At 46.5% G+C, this 13,593-nt stretch overlaps 1 protein-coding gene across 1 annotated transcript in view; it reads left to right on the top strand.

Moving 5' to 3' along the window:
- The first annotated feature begins 571 nt into the window (after positions 1 to 571).
- cep295 (centrosomal protein 295) overlaps positions 572 to 13,593 on the top strand; it is an 85,505-nt gene continuing 72,483 nt past the window's right edge. Inside the window, exons 1-3 of the mRNA XM_072460073.1 lie at positions 572 to 790; positions 10,988 to 11,188; positions 13,569 to 13,593. The exon at positions 13,569 to 13,593 is cut by the window's right edge and continues 100 nt beyond it. Of these exons, the coding sequence (XP_072316174.1) occupies positions 692 to 790; positions 10,988 to 11,188; positions 13,569 to 13,593 (325 nt within the window). The 5' untranslated portion in view covers positions 572 to 691. The remainder of the gene's footprint in view (positions 791 to 10,987; positions 11,189 to 13,568) is intronic.

Raw genomic sequence — 13,593 nt, 5'->3', positions numbered from 1 at the left:
TTGCTCTGATGGAACTGAAGATGAAGTCTGAAGAATAAAGTCTAAAGAATAAACACTTGGATACCAGCCGCCATAAAACGCCAAAGAAGAAGAAGAAGAAGAAGAAGAAGAAGAAGAAGAAGAAGAAGAAGAAGAAGAAGAAGGTTTGTTTTGTAGTGTCATTACGGACTATCACCAGTGGGAGGCAGCAGTGCGCTGTGTGAGCACCGTGGATGTATTGAAATAACTGGAGAGTGTACTGCTGGCTTGTTGTTGTGGTCAGTGGCTGGTCAGTCCATTGAAACATTGCAAAGACAAAAAAATCCTCTGCGACACATAAAGCATTTCCCACATGGAGCGCATGTAAAAACAAACTGCTTGTGTTTGAGTGACAGGGACTTACACTTACAGCTTTAACAAAGGTCTCATTCTGTGGAGGTTTTCCTTTTTTTCAGGACAATAGCTTTTTTTCTGGTTCAAAACCCTCAGATTTCTTAAAAACGAGTTTTGGGGCGCGCCAGCTCCGACCATGTCCACACACTCCCGACCAGCAGGGGGCGATGTGCAGAGGAAGATCTGTGCGTAGTCCGAGCGCGCGGGAGGAAGAGGAGGAAGAGTAAGCGGGAACAATGGCGCGGGCTCTTCGAACAGCTCAGACGCAATCCACTTTTTAGGCTTTAATGCGTGTTATTGTTGATAAAATTCCAGAGCAATGAAAAGACAAGAGATGAAAGTGAAACTCAGTCCCAACGAGGAGGCGCAGCTGATCCGAGGAGAGCAGGAGAGGAGGAGGAAACTGCGGATCCAACAGGTCAGTTGTGACGTCACTGGAGGCAAAGCGTTGGTTATGACATAGACTAGACATAATGTACACACTGTCTGTGACTGACACACACTGTCTGTGACTGACACACACTGTCTGTGACTGACACACACTGTCTGTGACTGACGCCGCTGTCTGCGACTGACACACGCTGTCTGCGACTGACACACGCTGTCTGCGACTGACACACACTGTCTGTGACTGACACACACGCTGTCTGTGACTGACACACGCTGTCTGCGACTGACACACGCTGTCAGTGACTGACACACGATGTCTGTGACTGACACACACTGTCTGTGACTGACACACGCTGTCTGCGACTGACACACACGCTGTCTGTGACTGACACACACGCTGTCTGCGACTGACACACACGCTGTCTGTGACTGACACACACGCTGTCTGCGACTGACACACACGCTGTCTGCGACTGACACACGCTGTCTGTGACTGACACACACACTGTCTGTCTGTGACTGACACACACACTGTCTGTCTGTGACTGACACACACACTGTCTGTCTGTGACTGACACACACACTGTCTGTCTGTGACTGACACACACACTGTCTGTCTGTGACTGACACACACACTGTCTGTGACTGACACACACACTGTCTGTGACTGACACACACACTGTCTGTCTGTGACTGACACACACACTGTCTGTCTGTGACTGACACACACACTGTCTGTCTGTGACTGACACACACACTGTCTGTCTGTGACTGACACACACACTGTCTGTGACTGACACACACACTGTCTGTGACTGACACCGCTGTCTGAGACTGTGACTGACACACACACCGTCTGTGACTGACACACACTGTCTGTGACTGACACACACTGTCTGTGACTGACACACACAGTCTGTGACTGACACACACGCTGTCTGTGACTGACACACACACTGTGATGACGCACACACTGTGATGACGCACACACAGTCTGTGACACGCGATGTCTGTGACTGACACGCGATGTCTGTGACTGACACGCGATGTCTGTGACTGACACACGCTGTCTGTGACTGACACGCGATGTCTGTGACTGACACACGCTGTCTGTGACTGACACACACACTGTCTGTGACTGACACACACACTGTCTGTGACTGACACACACACTGTCTGTGACTGACACACACACTGTCTGTGACTGACACACATACTGTCTGTGACTGACACGCGATGTCTGTGACTGACACGCGATGTCTGTGACTGACACACACGCTGTCTGTGACTGACACACACGCTGTCTGTGACCGACACACACGCTGTCTGTGACCGACACACACGCTGTCTGTGACCGACACACACGCTGTCTGTGACCGACACACACTGTTACTGACACACACACAGTATGTGACTGACACACACGCAGTATGTGACTGACACACACGCAGTATGTGACTGACACACACGCTGTCTGTGACTGACACACACGCTGTCTGTGACTGACACACACGCTGTCTGTGACTGACACACACGCTGTCTGTGACTGACACACACGCTGTCTGTGACTGACACACACGCTGTCTGTGACTGACACACGCTGTCTGTGACTGACACACGCTGTCTGTGACTGACACACGCTGTCAGTGACTGACACACGATGTCTGTGACTGACACACACTGTCTGTGACTGACACACGCTGTCTGTGACCGACACACACGCTGTCTGCGACTGACACACACGCTGTCTGTGACTGACACACACGCTGTCTGCGACTGACACACGCTGTCTGCGACTGACACACGCTGTCTGCGACTGACACACGCTGTCTGCGACTGACACACGCTGTCTGTGACTGACACACACACTGTCTGTGACTGACACACACGCTGTCTGCGACTGACACACGCTGTCTGCGACTGACAGACACTGTCTGCGACTGACAGACACTGTCTGCGACTGACACACACACTGTCTGTGACTGACACCGCTGTCTGAGACTGTGACTGACACACACACCGTCTGTGACTGACACACACTGTCTGTGACTGACACACACAGTCTGTGACTGACACACACGCTGTCTGTGACTGACACACACACTGTGATGACGCACACACTGTGATGACGCACACACTGTGATGACGCACACACAGTCTGTGACACGCGATGTCTGTGACTGACACGCGATGTCTGTGACTGACACACGCTGTCTGTGACTGACACACACGCTGTCTGTGACTGACACACACGCTGTCTGTGACTGACACACACGATGTCTGTGACTGACACACACTGTCTGTGACTGACACACACACTGTCTGTGACTGACACACATACTGTCTGTGACTGACACGCGATGTCTGTGACTGACACGCGACGTCTGTGACTGACACGCGATGTCTGTGACTGACACGCGATGTCTGTGACTGACACGCGATGTCTGTGACTGACACGCGATGTCTGTGACTGACACGCGATGTCTGTGACTGACACACACGCTGTCTGTGACCGACACACACGCTGTCTGTGACACACACACTGTTACTGACACACACACTGTTACTGACACACACGCAGTATGTGACTGACACACACGCTGTCTGTGACTGACACACACGCTGTCTGTGACTGACACACACGCTGTCTGTGACTGACACACGCTGTCTGTGACTGACACACGCTGTCTGTGACTGACACACGCTGTATGTGACTGACACACGCTGTCTGTGACTGACACACGCTGTCTGTGACTGACACACGATGTCTGTGACTGACACACACTGTCTGTGTGACTGACACACGCTGTCTGTGACTGACACACGCTGTCAGTGACTGACACACGCTGTCTGTGACTGACACACGATGTCTGTGACTGACACACGCTGTCTGTGACTGACACACGCTGTCTGTGACTGACACGCTGTCTGTGACTGACACGCTGTCTGTGACTGACACGCTGTCTGTGACTGACACACACTGTCTGTGACTGACACACACGCTGTCTGTGACTGACACACACGCTGTCTGTGACTGACACACACGCTGTCTGTGACTGACACACACTGTCTGTGACTGACACACACTGTCTGTGACTGACACACACTGTCTGTGACTGACACACACTGTCTGTGACTGACACACACGCTGTCTGTGACTGACACACACGCTGTCTGTGACTGACACACACGCTGTCTCTGTGACTGACACACACGCTGTCTGTGACTGACACACACGCTATCTGTGACTGACACACACGCTATCTGTGACTGACACACACGCTATCTGTGACTGACACACACGCTGTCTGTGACTGACACACACACACACACTGTCTGTGACTGGCACACACGCTGTCTGTGACCGACACACGCGCTGTCTGTGACCGACACACGCGCTGTCTGTGACCGACACACGCGCTGTCTGCGACCGACACACGCTGTCTGTGACCGACACACACGCTGTCTGTGACCGACACACACGCTGTCTGTGACCGACACACACGCTGTCTGTGACCGACACACACGCTGTCTGTGACCGACACACACGCTGTCTGTGACCGACACACACGCTGTCTGCGACTGACACACGCTGTCTGCGACTGACAGCGTGTGTCTGTCTGCGACTGACACACGCTGTCTGCGACTGACACACACGATGTCTGCGACTGACACACGATGTCTGCGACTGACACACGATGTCTGCGACTGACACACACGCTGTCTGTGACTGACACACACGCTGTCTGTGACTGACACACACGCTGTCTGCGACTGACACACACGCTGTCTGCGACTGACACACACAATGTCTGTGACTGACACACACTGTCTGTGACTGACACACATACTGTCTGTGACTGACACACATACTGTCTGTGACTGACACGCGATGTCTGTGACTGACACACACGCTGTCTGTGACCGACACACACGCTGTCTGTGACACACACACTGTTACTGACACACACGCAGTATGTGACTGACACACACGCAGTCTGTGACTGACACACACGCTGTCTGTGACTGACACACACGCTGTCTGTGACTGACACACGCTGTCTGTGACTGACACACGCTGTATGTGACTGACACACGCTGTCTGTGTGACTGACACACGCTGTCTGTGTGACTGACACACGCTGTCTGTGACTGACACACGCTGTCAGTGACTGACACACGCTGTCTGTGACTGACACACGCTGTCTGTGACTGACACACGCTGTCTGTGACTGACACACGCTGTCTGTGACTGACACACACTGTCTGTGACTGACACACACGCTGTCTGTGACTGACACACGCTGTCTGTGACTGACACACACTGTCTGTGACTGACACACACGCTGTCTGTGACTGACACACACGCTGTCTGTGACTGACACACACGCTGTCTGTGACTGACACACACTGTCTGTGACTGACACACACGCTGTCTGTGACTGACACACACGCTGTCTGTGACTGACACACACGCTGTCTGTGACTGACACACACACTGTCTGAAAAGCTTGTTTTACACTGATCCGTAAGAACAACTGAAGAATGTGCTTTATTTCAACACGATGTCGTCTCTTGTGCCGCTGCTATTTTTGGAAAAAAGGACTTTAAATCAACGTGTTTTTTTTTAATAAACAATAAGATGAAAGATGTCTCTTTTAAACTAATCCATAGAATATACCACTAATCCATTTATGCCACGATATATCAAAACAATTACAACTGCACTTTTTGTAAAAAATACCCTGAAACAATTAGTCACCTTTTTTGGAATTGCAGTATTTTAAAACTTTTTGGAAAATCTGTTTCATTTATTCATAATTCATAATATGTCACGTTTAACCCAACTTTAAATTAAAATTTGAACATATCATTTTTGGTTTCCATGACACAAAAGTGGACTATAGTAAAAAAAATGGCAATTAATTTAATTCTTATATTTAGCAAATTCTATATTCATAAAAATACACTTTCATCATCAGTTTCCCTTTCCCCCTGTTATTAAACAGATTGAGTCATATCAGCTCATCTCAAAAAGTTTAAACAAAAAAGCCATTTCCACTTTTGAAAACTGTAAAAAAAGACTAGACATAACGTGGGTTCTGTTTCCGCAGCCATCACGTCACTTCTTGTGAGTGGAGAAAGAGCAAAATTCTAACAGAAATGAATATAAAAACAGGGCAATAAAATTCACAGATTTGAGCGTTGAAATGAACACATGAACAGTAGGGCTGGGTATTGCCAAGACCCTTGCGATACGATACATATCCAGATACAATTCCCTCATTACGATACGTATCCCGATACATTTTTAAAAAAAGGGTCTTAAAAATGTACCAAATGGGTCATGTTTTCACTCTGAATAAGAAAATGTATGAAATTTCATGTTTATCCACAAAGCACTTATTTATAAATCCATTCTGCTCTAAAAACTTCATAGATCCAACTGATCCAAATAGAAATATAAGGAACACATTCTAGTAAAGTATTGCATGTTTCTTGCCAAACAATTATCATGGTCTGAACAGCTGCAGCAGCATCTTCTGCACAGATCAGCTTCTGATCAGGTCCACAGCTCCTTCTCGAGAGAGGAGCAGCACAAACAGCAGATCAAAAGTACTATTTCACCTCGTTTAAAGCCTACGGGCCACAAAACTCTTATTTTTTTAATTTAAAATAAATAAATATATTGATACTGTGACTCGTATCGATACGGAGTCCGTGATGATATATCAAGTCCGTGACGATATATCGCCGTATCGATATTTTGAACACAGCCCTAATGAACAGTATATTTGAGGAACTCCACCTGCCTCTGTCAGGACTTTGCAGCTGAATTATGAAAATGGACGGGTCTGTATTATATGCAGAATTAAACAGTTTGTGTGTCACTGCCCCTTATGGACAAAACCACTGATCGTTATTCTGTTTAATTCTTCACTATTACATGAAGAGAAGAATGTATTACCTGACATTACAAATGTTTTTCACGTTAGTTTGGTAGAACATGAGCATCAAAGTGTTAATTACAAAATTGTTATTAAAAGATCAGTTCCTTATTCATTTGCATGGTCTTTTAAAAATAGACTTGATTAATTGCAATTGCTTAATTACTGGTGTTTTTTATCGTACTGAAAAAAACTTGAAAAACATGTTTTCTCGGGGTGAAGGGGCTTGTTTCTCTACAAACTTGTAACTTTTCTGCTGGAGGATCTACTTCCTGCTTGTCTCAAGGTCGATGTCCTTACTTTGCCTCTGTCGCAAAAAAACTCATCTAATGGAGAATGTCCTAAAGTTTGGTTTGAACTTTCTCCTTGGAGTAATGCAAGTGCCCAGGAATCTTAAGCAGTGCTGCTTTAAGTGGTATTTTCCACCATAATATGGCTGCCAGAACTGGACTTGGATTACCATAACGATGTTCTCTTTATCTCATAACTCAATTAGGGAAAACCACCAATATCTATATATAATATATGATTCACTGACTGCATGCTTTCAACATCAAATGCTCTCTACGACTTTAGAGCCAAATCCAATTTATTAGCTATTTACCCTGTTTTCCTAAAAAGCGAACCAAGATGGTTCTGAGGCAACTAAACTTTCATTGTTCAGTGTATAACAATCGCCCTGCTAAAACCCCTCAGTGAGAACACTGTATCTACTATTAAATGTCAGCTTGCTTCTATTGGTTTATGTAAATAGAGCTGAATATTGGTTTATATAGATTTTTTAAATTACTTTCATTATCGGAACCCATTTTCTTTAAGGTCCTACAACTAGAAAACATAATGCACCTGATCAAAAGGCCTCGTTTCACCTGAGAAGCAGAGTGTCTGTTTGAGAACCACTGCTTTAAACATACTTTAAAAAGCACTAATGTACAGCACAGCTTCAAATAAGCAGATCATATTACTGCAATGAGACGGTCGTAAATGGGCCACGTTTAAACAGTTCTGAGCTAGAGACCTGCAAAACAATCAAATCAAATCAAATCAAATCAAATCAATTTATTTTTGTAAGGCCCAAAATCACAACAACAGTTGCCTCTGAGGGCCACAGGGAGAAATGAATCAACAATGTCTGTGGTGGCGATGAAGTCAGACAGTGTCTGTGGTGGCGAGGGAGTCAGACAGTGTCTGTGGTGGCGAGGGACGATGTCCCAGGGTCCTCTGTCCTTAGACTCTCCTTCTCGGCCAGGAAAAACTACAAAAAAAAACCTCTTTGGGAAAAAAGCGTAGAAACCTGGAGGAGTTCCAGTGAAGGAGAGATCCGACTCTCACAGACGGACAGACGGACACGAGGAGACTGGAGCTGGACCCACTCTTCAGGCAGAAGAGGGACCGTCTGAGTCGAGCTGGACCCACTCTTCAGGCAGATGAGGGACCGTCTGAGTCGAGCTGGACCCACTCTTCAGGCAGAAGAGGGACCGTCTGAGTCGAGCTGGACCCACTCTTCAGGCAGATGAGGGACCGTCTGAGTCGAGCTGGACCCACTCTTCAGGCAGATGAGGGACCGTCGGAGGCGAGCTGGACCCACTCTTCAGGCAGAAGAGGGACCGTCTGAGTCGAGCTGGACCCACTCTTCAGGCAGATGAGGGACCGTCGGAGGCGAGCTGGACCCACTCTTCAGGCAGAAGAGGGACCGACTGAGGCGAACTGGAGCCACTCTTCAGGCAGATGAGGGACCGTCCACACAGGGCAGGGACCACTTCACCAGGGGAGGGGCATCTGGGTCCACAGGTCCTCAGGAGTGAGAGAAAGAAAAGAAGGCGGTGAACAGTTTGCAAGTGGAATCAAAAAATAAATATTGTTTGATAGCATAAGTAGTCAGAAGAAGAAGAGGATAGTGCTCAAGCTGTCATACTTCCCCCAGCATAGTTACTCCTAGGGCAGCGTAGCTAAAGCTGTGGGTTTATGTTTCTGTTCCTAACTACTCTGACCATAAGCGATTTCGAAGAGGAACGTTTTAAGCCTGGACTTAAATGAAGAGACTGTGTCAGCATATTTAACATGGGTCGGGAGCTGATTCCATAACACAGGAGCTTGGTAGCTAAACGCTCTACCTCCTACAGTACTTTTAGAGACTCTTGGCACCACCAGAAGGCCGGCATTCTGAGAGCGAAGAGCTCTGTTTGGATGATATGGTTCTATAGCATCTTTGAGGTAGGATGGGGCCATGTCATTTATGGCTTTGTAGGTCAAGAGTAGAATTTTGAATTTGATTCTGGACTCGACGGGGAGCCAGTGAAGAGACTTCAGCACTGGCGTAATGTGCTCTCTTCTTTTTGTTCCTGTTAGTAATCTTGCTGCTACAATCAATAAACTGAACTAATCCCACTGAAACTGTTCAGAGGGAGGAATGTCTGACACCAAAAAGTGAATTCAGATTGCGCCGCGGCCACGTCTCTTGCATGTTCTTTTTGTTTTGAGAGTGGTGGAGTTTTGAATCAGATTTGTGTTTTTTTCAAACAAATCAAACTGGAAATTTGGAGAGTCTGGAATAAAAAAATACATCTGAGCAAAACATTCATTTTTATAGTTTCAATCCTTTCATTTAGTCTCAAGTGTCAAGAGTCCATTTGTCAAGATCTTTCTTTATAGTGGAGAAAAAGAGGATGTAGTTTTTATCCATGATTGTTGATAGTTCTTTATGGAGAATTACACCTGAATATTTCAGAGATTCCATTTGCCATTTAAAAGGGAAGGTCTTTCTAAAGGACGGAGGGGGTCAACAGTAAGATGTTTTTTGTGTACATCAAATTTGAATCCAGACATCGGATCAATACCATGAAGGAAATGCATGGTATGGACATTTCTCCATTTCGCTCCAGTGATGTACGTATTTCACTACCTGGAAAAAGGACCAAAATAAACACCTATAAAAAAAATCATGCAGACGCAGCTCTTGGAGCAAATGATGATATTCACTAAACTCTGCTCAGCTCTGAAGTATCTGTGGGACCCAGACAAGCCCAGGAGCCCATCGCCTCAGTTTTTGGACTTTGTAAAGTAAATACCAAAGCCACTCTCGATGGCAACACTGGGGAACACAACGTATCCCGATACATTTTAGAAAAAAGGGTCTTAAAGAATTTATGAAATTTTATGTTTATCCACAAAGCAATTACCGGTATTTATAAATCCATTCTGCTCTAATAACTTCATACATCCAACCAACTGATCCAAATAGAAATATAAGGAACACATTCTACTAAAGTATTGCATGTTTCATGGTCTGAACATGCTGCAGCAGCATCTTCTGCACAGAGGAGCTTCTGATCATGTCCACAGCTCCTTCTCACCTCGGCCCAGAGGAGCCTCTGATCAGGTCCACAGCTCCTTCTCACCTCGGTCCAGAGGAGCTTCTGATCAGGTCCACAGCTCCTTCTCACCTCGGTCCAGAGGAGCTTCTGATCAGGTCCACAGCTCCTTCTCACCTCGGCCCAGAGGAGCTTCTGATCAGGTCCACAGTTCCTTCTCACCTCAGTCCAGAGGAGCTTCTGATCAGGTCCACAGTTCCTTCTCACCTCGGCCCAGAGGAGCTTCTGATCATGTCCACAGCTCCTTCTCACCTCGGCCCAGAGGAGCCTCTGATCAGGTCCACAGCTCCTTCTCACCTCGGTCCAGAGGAGCTTCTGATCAGGTCCACAGCTCCTTCTCACCTCGGCCCAGAGGAGCTTCTGATCAGGTCCACAGTTCCTTCTCACCTCAGTCCAGAGGAGCTTCTGATCAGGTCCACAGTTCCTTCTCACCTCGGCCCAGAGGAGCTTCTGATCAGGTCCACAGCTCCTTCTCACCTCGGCCCAGAGGAGCTTCTGATCAGGTCCACAGTTCCTTCTCACCTCGGCCCAGAGGAGCTTCTGATCAGGTCCACAGCTCCTTCTCACCTCGGCCCAGAGGAGCTTCTGATCAGGTCCACAGTTCCTTCTCACCTCAGTCCAGAGGAGCTTCTGATCAGGTCCACAGCTCCTTCTCACCTCAGCTGAGAGGAGCTTCTGATCAGGTCCACAGTTCCTTCTCACCTCGGTCCAGAGGAGCTTCTGATCAGGTCCACAGTTCCTTCTCACCTCGGTCCAGAGGAGCTTCTGATCAGGTCCACAGCTCCTTCTCACCTCGACCAGAGGAGCTTCTGATCAGGTCCACAGCTCCTTCTCAGGCCCTTCGGTTTTTTAAAATCCCATTCACATACTTTCCTTTTCCATGTTTCCTCTTTCTCTGCTGTGCAGGTCCGAGAGCAGCAGAGGCACATCGCCCGCTGCATCCGTCAGAACGTGGAGCAGAGAAGGCTTCAGGAGCTGGATCTTCTAGAAAAGGAGCTGAGAGCAGAGTGGGAGCAGCATCAGAGCGAGAGAGTGGAGCGGCTCCAAACGCTGTACCAGGAGAACCTCAGCCTGCTGGAGCAAGGACACCGCAATGCCAAGATAAATGTACGGCACGGGCCGGTGATGGGGCACACGTGTACATTACAGTGTGTTTAGAGTTATCATATAGGTTTGTTTTCATGTGTTTGCTTTGGAGCGGATTGGTATTGTTCCAAAACATCTTTGCTGTCTTTAGGCAATTGTGCCTGTTTGAAGAGTACGTTCACATGCAAAAAAACAAATAGTTGCTTTAATCCGATACAATCAGACATCTCCGTGTGCCTGTAAACACTTTACTCCCATAGAAATCGGCGTTCAAAATCTCCAATTGAGACGGCCAGATTATGCAATTGCGTAATCGCTCTGAAACTAGACAAGGCTTGTGCGCATGCTCCACAACCCACGATGACCTATAACCCCGAACAAAACCATACAAGGAAGAACAAAACCATACAAGGAAGAACACAACCATACAAGGAAGAACAAAACCATACAAGGAAGAACACAACCATACAAGGAAGAACACAACCATACAAGGAAGAACACAACCATACAAGGAAGAACACAACCATACAAGGAAGAACACAACCATACAAGGAAGAACACTACCATACAAGGAAGAACACAACCAGACAAGGAAGAACACAACCAGACAAGGAAGAACACAACCAGACAAAGAAGAACACAACCACACAAGGAAGAACACAACCACACAAGGAAGAACACAACCAGACAAAGAAGAACACAACCAGACAAAGAAGAACACAACCAGACAAGGAAGAACACAACCAGACAAGGAAGAACACAACCACACAAGGAAGAACACAACCAGACAAGGAAGAACACAACCAGACAAGGAAGAACACAACCAGACAAGGAAGAACACAACCAGACAAGGAAGAACACAACCAGACAAAGAAGAACACAACCACACAAGGAAGAACACAACCACACAAGGAAGAACACAACCAGACAAAAAAGAACACAACCAGACAAAGAAGAACACAACCAGACAAGGAAGAACACAACCACACAAGGAAGAACACAACCACACAAGGAAGAACACAACCAGACAAGGAAGAACACAACCAGACAAAGAAGAACACAACCACACAAGGAAGAACACAACCAGACAAGGAAGAACACAAGCACACAAGGAAGAACACAACACCAGGGTTAGCGTGCACTTCATCTGCACAATAACTAACGCGGACATTACATTCGAGATGAACAAAGCTGTACGACTATCGACTGTATGAAAATGCTCATGACAGTGGTTTATATGTGACGCAGAAGGTCAACCGGAATGAGGGGGGGGCTGTATTAGCCGCTGAAACGACGCATATCGCCACCTAGTGTTAGGAGGACGACACGTTCTTGTCAGGACTTGGACATGAACAGGGTTAGGGCATTGATTGAGTTGTACTAGGGCTGTGCAATTAATCAAATTTGATTACAGTTATTACGCCTATAGATTACAAAAAAATGTGCAATCGAGAGGACGGCATGAATGACAGCAATAACGTTTTCAGAGGGGACACGGCTGCTGCCTGGAACAGCGCTGTCCACATCTGCATGTTCACTGCAAACTGATTTATTTTTTTATATACAGTGAGGAAAGTAACACCCTGCGATTTCACAAGTTCTCCTACTTACAAATTATGGAGGTATTTGACATTTTCATCAAAGGGGCATTTCCTCTGAGAGATGGAATCTAAAAAATCTGATTGCTTGATTTTTAAATCATTTATTTGGCCAGTCGCCTAAAGAGGTTCACAAGAGACAATGAAGCCAGACAAATAAACCAGCTGCGAGTTCAGAGTGCCCACAATACCTGCTGCGTCCAATCAGGGCCCAATGTTCGCTCGTAGCACAGCACAGTCAGTTGGCGTGGGGAGAATGTGAAGCCGGTATGTATTAAAATGATCAGCTGGCCTGATAATGATAAATGCTTAAGGTTTAGATGGATCACTTTGTGCACAGGGGATTCGGCACAATCAGGCTCATATTATGACAGATGATTACTGAGGAGAGAAGTCTCGTTTCTATTGACCATCACATTGCATATGGGTCCCGAGTTTTTGTTTATTGTCTTTAATAGAGCCACGCCCTCGTATGAGCAGCGCCTTGTGAAGGTTTCTGTTTAAAAACTCCATCACCATCTCAGATTTTCCTCTTTTTTCAAATGTGTTTAGGTCTGGTTTGAGACAGGAAAAAAACAGAAAACAATTGACTCTGTCTCTCATCAATGATTATTATTTTTTGTATATATTCTCTATCTAGAAGCCTTCAGTCACCATATTTCAACCTTTTGGTTGAGAATGTATTTAAAGAATGTCAGCGTACAATAAAAATAACCATTTGACGGTCAACTTTTAATATAATTATTCATTTACAAATATTTGTAAGCTTGATTTAACAAAGTAAGTTCTTTGTGTTTTTGAAGGAGCCAGACCTGAATGTGCTGCATC

The sequence above is a fragment of the Eucyclogobius newberryi genome, unplaced genomic scaffold, assembly GCF_026437365.1.
Source record: "Eucyclogobius newberryi isolate DKJ021-1_F unplaced genomic scaffold, fEucNew1.0.hap1 SCAF_10, whole genome shotgun sequence".
NCBI classification, from domain to species: Eukaryota; Metazoa; Chordata; class Actinopteri; order Gobiiformes; family Gobiidae; genus Eucyclogobius; species Eucyclogobius newberryi.
This window is presented reverse-complemented; position numbering and strand designations above follow the sequence as displayed.